The sequence below is a fragment of the Aegilops tauschii genome, chromosome 7, assembly GCF_002575655.3.
Source record: "Aegilops tauschii subsp. strangulata cultivar AL8/78 chromosome 7, Aet v6.0, whole genome shotgun sequence".
Lineage (NCBI taxonomy): Eukaryota > Viridiplantae > Streptophyta > Magnoliopsida > Poales > Poaceae > Aegilops > Aegilops tauschii.
Window position 1 is genome coordinate 158,688,655 of NC_053041.3, and position 11,474 is coordinate 158,700,128.

Genomic DNA, 11,474 nt, shown 5'->3' on the forward strand with positions numbered 1-11,474 from the left:
CCGCCTCGCCACTGAGCAGGACATAAACCCTAACAAAACTCAAAAAACCATCTAAAAACAGGGGATATGGTGAATGGAGCCCAGACAAAAAGAGGACCTACCTTGGCCTACACTAAATCATAGTAGAACTTACATGGATTGATAGATATATAACTTTAACATATATTACATCGATCTTTTACTACCAACACTCATGTCATGCACCACCACTTATAGGGATGTAATTTCATCATCAATCTAAATTTGATCCTGTATATGGATATCTTCTATATAAATCAATAGATCACATCTTATAAGGTCAAAATTACATCTCATATCTTCTTTTAGGGAGAAAATCAAGGACACAACACGCCATACGTACCTGAAAACAGGGGGGCACCAGTCATAATGTTCACAAAAAGTTAATAGGGAAAATAGGGCCATACTTTTGCTAAATGAGCTTAAATGGAGGAAATTTTATTAAATGGGGTAATTAGTGTCAAAACATCAGATTATGTCAGTGGGTAATAACTGGAATTCACTATAAGTGTAGTAATAAATAAATGAAAGCATGTGACTACAATCAGCAAGTGTGGCCTATAGACTCAATTTAGACCACCGGGTAAGGAAAAAAAAAGGTAAGAGGAGTGATGAGGCCCACTAGAAATACCAATTATAGCAAACTTGATCAGAAGTAAGATGCATAACAGATAGATTGGCAATGGGAAGGCTTGGGGAGTTTAGCCAATAGCAGAATCTTTAATATCACTAGGCACCTTAGAATTGGGGACCTCTCATTCAATTGAGGACTTTTATTTTGAAGTAGAGGCCCATTTTTTACTTGGGGCGGGCCTCAATTTTGATCGAGACGTGGCGCTGGAATAATTTTGGATTGGTACAAAGTTTGAAATTTGAGGCGTTACAAAACTTCATCGGAGATAGTACATTTTGTGAACAACATTTGATTTTTTTTATTTTCTCTTCTTTATCACAAATATTAGGGTACCATGCCAAGTTTAGTACTTCTTTAGCTTCATTTAGATACATCTTCATTTTTTCTAAAAACATAGAAAAACTCCCATATGATCTACCCTAGCGCCGAGTTGAATATTTCAACCATTTGCACCACATGATCTCAAATTGTTTATATTTCCTTGAATCTATTTACTACATTTTTTTTAGAATTAAAAATTAGACCAATTTTAATAACTGTGCAAAAAATCATGTAATATATATTAGTATTAAGACCATCAGAAAATTGGTGGAACTTATACACAATATTCCTAAAAAATTATACTAAAAGGCTCCCATGAATTATTACATTTAATAGAGCTGTTTTACATTTTTAGAAGAAAAGCCCAATATCAGACACTTGGGTCCTCCTACCCACATGAGTTCAATGCCATCAACTACATCTGACTTAGCCCATGTCGCATCAATGTAATATGTGCCCTTATGCCTTATTAACCCCATATGTCATTCGCGTACTCGCATCCTCCAATTCCCCTCCTTCTCTCTTGCGTTGCTCCCCTCCTTCTCAAAATCCCACGCATTTATTAACAAACACAACTTCTCCACTTCGTCATTGTTTCTCCATTTTTGACGAAAGATCAAACTTTGTTACGAACTCCAAAACAAAATGGGTAAATACCTGCTTATTTTTCCTAGTAGATTTGAACTTTTGGCAGATTTATTTTGTGTTGTGTCATTATCCATCTATGAACTAGCTTTGAGTGCCAATTCACTTGACATCACTTTATTGGTCTAAGGGGGCAAAGGTGGCGATCAATATCGACTGGGCAAGTGATGTGATACAGTAAGTTGTTCAAAAAAATGGTGCATTAAATAATACGCTAAAGAGTAACATGGATAATTGAGAAAGGATTCCAACTTGTTTCATTACATACTTAACTAAAGGGTTTCCATACTAAACTAACTACTAATGAGATTCCTAAATTACCTACTAATGGGATCCCTTACTAAACTAAACTAAACTAAACTAGTTTTTCAATTTATCTTATATATTTGAATTCCTAGTGACAACAGACTAAAATAAATCAATATTGGATACGTTTTAAAATCTATCAATTTTCATTACTAACTAAAATCAATGCTTTGGAAATATAATTTACTGGAATATTTTTAAATATCTGAAATAGTTTTTATTAAAAATGTACTCCCTAAAATATGTCACTAAAATTGAACACGTCTTACATTGTTAGTACTTCATTTTTTGATATGTGAAAATGTGTAAAATGGATGTGTCTATTGTTGCTGAAATATGTGACGTGTTGTGCCTAAAGTTAATGAAATATGTGTGTGAAATCTATTTATTTATTTTTGAATTGAAACTGAAACTTGACATATTATAATTATTTTAGTGAAATTGCAATATCTGAAATATTGTGATTACTGAAATATGTCATTTCATTAATATGATATATTAAATGGTTGTGGTTGCAGTACTAAAATGGATTTGTTGTTTTAGTAACATAATAAATAAAATGGATTCTATTGAAGTGCTTCAAGTACAGAGTTATACAAAATGGTTTCTTACCATTTCTATAATTTATTGATAGTAAAGTTTTATGAAATGGTTTGTTAGTGATATTGAAAATGTACGGATAGACGATATCGCTTGTGAAATTGATTTGATTTTCAGGAGTCAGATCACTTATGATTTTTTTGGGATCATAAGTGATCTGACTCCTGAAAATCAAATACCTTTTATCATTTGGGATCTTGATTTTTTTTATATTGATAAATATTGAGATAGTTGGTTGTGTTATTGAAACATATGCTCTAGTAGTGAGTTAGAATTTGGCATATATTGATCTAAAATTTCAGTTATTTCAATTGATGTTTGAAACTGCAAAATTAAATAATTTGCAAATATATCCAATATTAGTCTTTGTTTGAAAGGCCATGCCCTGAGAATTCCAAAAGTACTAAAAAAATTGAAAAACGAAATTCTACTTTAAACTATGTGAAGCATCTAAAAGATCACCAAGAAATAGAATGCAAGATTTTTTTGGGGGGGGGGGAGGGGATAGAGAATGACAGAGTCATCCAACACGTTATGTCCTCTCCGCCAAAAATGGTGGTCTGACCTTTTGAGTTTACATTTCTTTTAGAAGCACCAGTAACTTTTTTAGTACACGCAACCTATAACTACAGGTACATTGTTTTGGATCCACGATCCAAGAAATTACAAAGTAACTCCTACATCTAGGAGGTACAACAAAATTTCTTGGAGACGTCTTCTTGGTGGTATCAAGCTTTGTAAGAAAAAACTAGCAAGACTTATGTAAAGAGACCACAATTGGACCGGAACAACGATATCATCACCCATTTACCTGCACGAACTTGATTACCCCTAAAAGTTTATGAAATAACTTCAAATTGATGTACAGATGAGAGGCACAAGGGATACAACAAATACAAATGGACTGTGGGTCACAGTTACACGAATCTCAAAGCAAATGTAGGGTGGATGTTCTGCCGGTACATACCATGAACACTAGTAAGGGCTTTGACAACCCATAGAGTATTCGATTGGTTCAGTAGACCAGCATGGTCTCGGAATTGTATAATTAAACGACAGGTCATAATCATCCATGGAGTCTTCAGGATGCCTTAGAGTCTTGATCCTAGCACACTTTGCTTGCATTTCATCGTCCATGCAAACATGGTAACACGAACGGATGTCGAGAGACTCTAGGAGGGGGCAGCCGTTAAGGATGAGTTCCAAACCGCTGTTGGTGAGCGAATTAGCAGTGAGCTGCAACGACCGCAACTCCGACATCTTAGCGATCGCCATGGCCGCGTTGTCATCTACACATTCACTGTAGAAGGACCTTTGGCTCAGTCGAAAGCGCTTCAGTAGAGGGCAGACATCCCCTATGACTTCGAGTGTTTCTGGGAAGCGGTGCATACAGTTCGAGATCTCTAACTCCTCAAGCATGGGGAACTTTGTGATCACTAGCTTGAAGGCCAAGTCCACAATGTCACGACACTCGATGAGTCGAAGGCTCTTCAATGATGGTGCCCTGCAAAGTAGAGAGAAGCCGACTATAAATTAAAACTTGATAGTAAATTAGAAGAGTCATTTGGGACAAGATTGGAAAAAGCTAGGAAAGGAGAGCTTGAAGAAAGTAAAGATGTTGAGATGCTCAGAAGATTGAAAGGCTGAAAGGCAAGGGAGACCATAATGTTGAAGCCACGGTTAGGGAGAGAGCTGCTAGCAAGGATGAATATGGTGAGTCCATCATTCCTATTGTCATTAATACACACAGAAGTAAATTGCTGGAAATAGCTTCTGGAGTAGGTGTGGATCTAGGGACACAAATTGATATGATAGATTATAATACCAATCTCATTAAAAAATAGAACATGTCAGAATTGACTTGTGGTTGAGTAATAATTCTAAATAAAAACCCTGTCACATTGAAGAGGAGGTCCCTGTAATTGAAACGTGGAAGAACATTTTGGTAGATAGGATGAGGAAGATAAGGCTTGGCAACAAGCTAAATGTTTTTTCTCACATAAGAAAGGGAAGACTAAAAGCAGAACCTACTAGAATTCTACAGGAAAATCTACTATTGGTATTAATTATTTTAATAAACTAGGGAAGAAGAAGAAATAGTCCTTTCTTCCTACTAATGAGAGGTTTTTTTTCTGGAATATGAGACATTGGGGGGGGGGGTTAAAAAGGATGTTTCTGAGGGAAATGGTGATGGATATGAAAGCCGACTTTCTGGGTTTACAGGAAACCGTGAGACAAAGTTTTACTGGAAATGATTTGCAAGCAATTTGTGCTTGCAGGGATTTTCATTGGCACTTTGTACTTTCCAGGGGGAAATCAGGGGGGGCTTTTGTTGGGGGTTAATTATACTACTACTCTAGATGTGATCTCTGAAGATGAGGGGGGATATTATATCAAAATGACTGTGTAGGATGTTAAAACCAGGTTTATATGGGACCTGGTGTTGATATATGGGGATGCACAACCTGAGAGAAAAGCTAGGTTTTTAGTTGAACTCTCTAGGGTATTACATGCTTGTATAAATCTCATCCTCATCGGAGGGGATTTTTAATATAATCACAAAAGCTTTAGATAAAAACAAGCCTGAAACTACTAGACATTGGAGTTTCATTTTTAATGTTATCATAGAATAGGCTGGCTTGAGAGAACTTGATTTACATGGTAGAAAATATACCTGGGGTAATAACCTACCTAACCCTATTTTCAAATTAGGCAGGATTTTATATTGTGTTGATTGGGAGGAAAATTACCCTATGGCTGAAGTGTCAACTCTAGATAGGGAGAAATCTGATCAAACTCCCTGTTTATGGATACATGTTTGCCTAAAACTGATCCAATATCCAGGTTTGAAAATTCCTGGTTTCTAAGGAACGGGTTGGACAAAATTGTAATAGACACTTGGAATTATCCTAATATAGTGGGGTCTAGTATTGAAAGATGGCAGAAAAAATGAGGAATTTGAGACCTAAAGTAAAAGGGTGGAGTAAAAATATGAATGCCTGGTACAGAGAGCTGCAAAAAATATTTTGAGACAATTGGATGATACTGATAAAAGATGTGAGGTTCATGGATTAACAGTTGCTGAAAGGCCAGAACAAATGTAGCTAAGAGCTCAACTAGATAGGCTTTTGAAACAGGAGGAGGCAAAATTGAAAGAAAGAGCAAAATTTGATGAGCTGCTAGAAGGAGACAGTAATACCAAATTATTTCATGCTAAAGCTAATGGTAGAAGGAGGAAGAATAAAATCAATAGTTTGGATCAGGATGAAGGAAAGATAGAGGGGGAGAAAACATTATGGAGTATATCAGAAATTATTATAAAAACATATTTGGACATCCAAAAAGATCAAACATTGCTCTGGGCACTAATAATGTTGCCAATATACCCAGAGGGGCTGGAGATAGGTTGACTGCTAAGTTCACAATACAATAACTTAAAACTGCTATTTTTGATATGGCACATAACAAGTTTCCATGCCCTGATGGTTTCACTGCTGAATTTTATCAGCATTTCTAGGATCTCGTTAAAAATGATATTAAATAACTCTTTGATGATTTCCATAGTGGTAACATAGATATATCTAGATTAAAATATGGCATTATCACACTATTCCCTAAGACTAAAGAGCTAATCGGATTCAAAAGTTTAGACCAATATGTCTAGTAAATGTTATATTCAAGATCTTTACTAAGGTGTTAATGAACAAATTAAATGGAGTTGCTAATGAAGTCATATCTCCTATACAAACTGCGTTTGTTAAGGGGAGATACATTATGGAAGGGGTTCTCATTTTGCATGAGGCTTTGAATAGTATCCATAGAAAAAAGCAAAGTGCTCTGCTCTTTAAGGTAGATTTCAAAAAAAGCATATGATAAAGTGAAGTGGTCTTTTGTTAAGTGGGTTGACTGGATAATGCATACTATCAGGGGGGAAGGTGTGTGTTAAGGTAAATGATAATATGGGAAAATATTTCCCTACACACAAAGGGATGAGGCAAAGGGACTCTATTTCACCCTTGATTTTTGATATGGCTGCTGATGCACTGCCTATTTTGATGAATAGGGCTAAAGCAAGTGGTCTGGTGAAAGGGGTATTAGAGGAAAATACTGACAAAGGAATAAACATGCTTTAGTATGCCGATAATACAATCTTTCTAATACAAGATGGTTTTGAAAGTGCACATAATTTGAAATTTATACTCTGTTTGTTTGGACATATGTCAGGATTGAAAATTAACTTTCCTAAGAGTGAGTTGTTCTTATTTGGGGAGACTGCTAATAAAGCTTCTGAATTTGCCCAAATATTTACTTGCCCTATAGGAAGTTTGCCAATGAAGTATTTAGGGTTGTCCCTGGACAAGAAAAGAATTAGAAACAAAAGTTCGCCCACCCTGAAAACAGAATGGAGAAGAAGTGTGAGAATTGGCAGGGAAGATTATTAGCTAGTGCTGGTAGGGTCACCTTGATACAATCCTCTCCCATTGGGATTCCCTATTATATGATGTCCTTTTATGGACACCCTGTGGGGGTAAATAAAAGAATGGATTATTTTAGAGCCAGACTTTTATGGCAAGAAGAGGAAGGAAAAAAGGAAATATCATTTAGTGAGATGGTCTGAAGTGAATGGGCCTATAAATTTGGGAGGATTGGGAATACAAAACTTAGATGAATAAAGCATTATTGGTAAAGTGGTGGTGGAAAATCTGGAAAATCTTTAATAGTACTGGTCTCTAGCAAGATATCCTTCTCAACAAATATTTGAAGGGAGAGGGCGTGGCAACTGCCAAACACAGACAGGGGGACTCCGAGTTCTGGTCTTAGCTCCTTAAGCAGAAAAATCATTTTCTTTCATTGTGTAGGTTTGAGATTGGGAATGGGGAGAGTGTTAGATTTGGGAAGATAGATGGGTTAATGATAGAGCATTGAAAGACGACTTCCCTCGATTATATAACCTGTGTTTTGATAAAAATAAATCTGTCAAATATATGTTTGACAAGGGTTAGGTAATGTTAATTTCAGAAGAACCTTATACGGGGATTCTTTGGAACAATGGGAGCATATTAAAGATAGTTGTTCCGGTGTGGTCTTGAGTGGGGACAGAGATAGTTTTCTGGACCTTAGAGAAAAAAGGAATCTACACGGTCAAATATTATTATAGATCCCTAATTGAGAATGGGATTAAATACCCACATAAATTCCTATGGAAAACTAAGATGCCACCTAGGGTGAAAGTCTTTATTTGGTTGGTCTTGCGTAATAGTATTTTAACTAGAGGTAATCTGCTTCGTAGGGGGTGGGTGTGAGATAAGACTTGCCAATTTTGTATGCATAATGAGAGTGTTGATCATATATTCTTGAAATGTTCCATGCCGAAAATGATGTAGAATATTATTCAGTATGCTTTTGATATAAAACAAGTGTCTGACAGCACTCGGGATTTGTTTGGGATTTGGTTGAAGTAGTTTGGAAAACTGGAAGAATCCCTGGCGGCGGTGGGGACAGCAACCGTTTTTCGGATTATCCGGAAACTTGGAAATAGTGTGGTATTTGATAATGAAAGGATATCTAATCCATGTATACCTGTTAATATGATGATTAAAATGTTACATGATTGGCTCGTTTTGCAGATAAACCCAAGAAGTCGAAGAATAATGACGGAGGGCGTAAGAAGAGTTGAGCAGATTGCGGGAGACATCTTTCAAGCAAATTTAGGATGGAGGATGGCGTACAGAATTACGACTGCGTGATTTTGTCTACCATTTGTTCATGCAGTGCTGCTCTGGGAGCTCTCCCTTTGTTCACTTGTCTTGCTCCTCCCCGGTCTTTGTTTCTTCGGCTAAACCTGTTCTAGTAGCACTGTTCGTTTTGGAGAATGCTTTAGTAATGTTGATGTTACGTGTGTTCTTGAGAGCCTGACCCTAACCTTGGGAGGGTTTGCAGGGGATTAACCCCGCGGGGCTGCTAATCCTCAGAAATCCACGCAAGGCCATTGATGCACAGGGTTTTGACTGGCCCAAACCCCCTGATCCCCAGCAACCCCCTTCGTTCCACGCGGAACAGAACTCTCGAGGGCCTAGGCGTGGAACTGGACGACGCAGAGATCGGGTGAGACGCTGGTATCTGGCGATTGTAATCAAACGTAGGGAGTTAGGAAGGGGGAAGGATTAGTGGGGATTGGGTGAAGGGGAGAGGATCACCAAATCCCCTACAATCCTCGACCTCCTTGGGGGAGGAAAACCTCCCTTGCCAAACAAGTCTAAGGGGGTGTGGGAGTCTGATTCCCCCCATCACCCTGCAGGGTGTGCATCGTCTGATATGCCCGCCGGGACTTGTTGGTTTGTACTCCCTCCGTTTTAAATTACTCGTCGTAGAAATGGATGTATCTAGAACTAAAATACATATAGATATATCCATACCTGCGACAAGTAATTCGGAACGGAGGGAGTAATAGTTGGTGTGTATAAGACTTGGTGATTTCTAATAATGAAAATCAAAGAGGAAACTCTGTTTACAAAAAAAAAAAGGTAAACGAGCAAGAAATCCTCACGCGTTGCCGACGAGGGAGAGAATCCTTTCTGTGACGTAGCTCCCGCCCCAGAAGGCCTCGCACCGACCCGCACTGCGCCTCATGGCAGCTCTCACCATCTGAAGCAATTTCCTGGAGTTGAGGTAGAAGCCATCGGCATAGTGAAAGCGCATGTCGATGCGGCGCCACAACTCGGGCTCGTCCGTAGCAGCCCTGCGCCATAGGCTGCACACCATGTCCGGCCCCATGAGGATCTCGATGTGGTCCAGCCTGCCGAGCACTGCCAGCAACACATCCCGTGGCAGCTCCGCCCAATCCCTCCAGTCCGCCTCTCTATCCGTCCCGTCCTGGGGTGGTGGCGGGAGTCGGCGAGGCTCCTCGAGAAGGCAGGAAAGGGAGGGTGGTGCCGCCATGGCAAGAGGTATCGGCTTCAGAGGAAGCATAGTGCTTGTTTATACAGGAGGGAGGTAGACCACAGTTCCTCCAATCCTATACTATGTGCCAAATGGAGACGCCGGAATTGGAGGCCGGTATCTCGTCGGCGTTACTACGTTTATCTTCAGTTATTTCGTCTATCTGCCGAAAGCGACGCTAATTAATTATCTCTTTCTTTTGGGTAAAGAAACACTCCATCGTTGTCCCTAGCTAACCAACGGCGTTGTATCCAAGGCGTTGATCAAGCCATATAAGATAGTAATAATAACTTTAGCTAAAATCAAGTATGGTTCTTCTTCAAATTTCATCACTACATTAAAGCTAAATTCCTACCGTCTGGAATTCTGCAACAGATCCGCACGACCGGGCGACCGGTCAATCCGCTTCTCCCGTGCGATCCGCTTATTTTACTCTCGCGCATGAAACGACCTGTTGGTGGAGGCCGCGGTGCACTACCAGGTGGGATAAGTTTTTGTCCTAATTTTTATGCAGAATAGATGGGTTTTATACCTTATTAGTAGAGTGAAAAAAAAACAACAGTGCCTGTTTGACGAGGGACAAAATCATCTAATTCAAGTTTTTTAAAGGACTGATGCATTGTGTTGTATTTCTCCTTTTTCGTAATGATGAACAATTTCTAGAGAAATAAATGTTCCGCTTGGTATAAAATATTTTTTTCTCGAATACGCACGAGTGTGCGTATCATTCATTAAAGGAGAGGGGGGAAAGACTCCCCAAATATCCACGCGGGCTACAATATTTACAGAGAACACTCCCGACTCCACCGAGCACTAACTCATATTACATACTACTCACTGGCTGTCCACTCACTACCTAACTCTTCAAACCCTCTAATGTTGTCTTTAAACAAGCCAACTTTTGCCCAGAGCCTCCCTTCCTCAAGTAGCCGCTCTTTGACTCGTGGCAGAGAAACCGGTGCCCCATTGAACACGACGTCGTTTCGATGCTTCCAAATTGTCCACAAGGCGAGGATGCATTTCGCCCTAGTTGATTTCCTGCCCGTCGGATCCCGATCCTGCCTCAGGCACCAAAGCTCAAAGATTCATTCTGGAGTGGCTCCAGCTCCCGAAGCCCTGTAGTTCGCCCCATCTCATGCCAGACCTGCCGTGCAAACACACAGCCAAGCAGTAGGTGCTGCAATGTTTCTTCCTGTTGATCACAGAGAGGGCACGCATCCTGATGAGGTAGACCTCGTCTGGCCAAACGATCCGACGTCCAACATCTGTTTTGGATCGTGAGCCAAAGGAAAAAGCGGCAGTGGAGCGGCGCCCTTGACTTCCGAGTAAACGGAGCTGTTGGTGACGCTTCGAGGCCCATAAATCCGGCCGCATATGCCGATCGTGCTGAAAAGTTCCCATTTGGCTCCCAGGCCCAAGATGCTGTATCTTCTTCTCCTTCCACTAGCTGAGTGGCATCCACTCTTTGCCACAACGCCAAGAACTGAGTCAGCTCATTGCCAGGAAGGTTTGGCCCAAAGTCTCTCGCCCATTTCTCGTTTGCGAGCGCGTCCGCGATTGTTCGCGAGGCCCTCGTCCTCTTCGGGACGCGCTGGTAGATGTCCGGAGCCAGCTCGCAAATCCTGTATCCCGAGAGCCACTTATCTTCCCAGAAAAGGGCGCTTCGGCCATCCCCCACACTCATCCGAGTGGCAGCCGTGCATAGCGCGCGTGAAGCAACAGGGACATCGATGCCGAATTCCGCCCAGGGCCTCTCCTTGTCCGTTTTCTGGAGCCATGGCCATCGCGCTTGCAGGGCTTTGTTCAACCAGCTTGATTAGGGATTCCCAGCCCACCTGCCCACTTGGGCCTGCAAACGTTGTCCCATGCCACGGCACAGTGACCACCCATTGCTTCCTTCTTGCCACACCATAGGAATCCACGACAAATTTTGGTGAGTGCCTTGATAGTCTTCGCCGGAATATTCAACGCCAGCATGGAGTGGATCGGTATCGCGCAAAGAGCAGATAGG

General features: G+C 40.4%; 1 protein-coding gene across 1 annotated transcript; it reads right to left on the minus strand.

The window, feature by feature from the left end:
* Nucleotides 1–3,336: 3,336 nt before the first annotated feature.
* Nucleotides 3,337–9,544, minus strand: LOC109759823 (F-box protein SKIP19-like). Its single transcript, XM_020318664.4, has 2 exons — nucleotides 9,072–9,544; nucleotides 3,337–4,028 (listed from the first exon to the last, which is right to left on the minus strand). The coding sequence occupies exons 1-2, from the start codon at nucleotides 9,491–9,493 to the stop codon at nucleotides 3,500–3,502; spliced, it is 951 nt and encodes a 316-aa protein (XP_020174253.2). The 5' UTR covers nucleotides 9,494–9,544; the 3' UTR covers nucleotides 3,337–3,499.
* Between the last annotated feature and the right edge of the window lie 1,930 nt (nucleotides 9,545–11,474).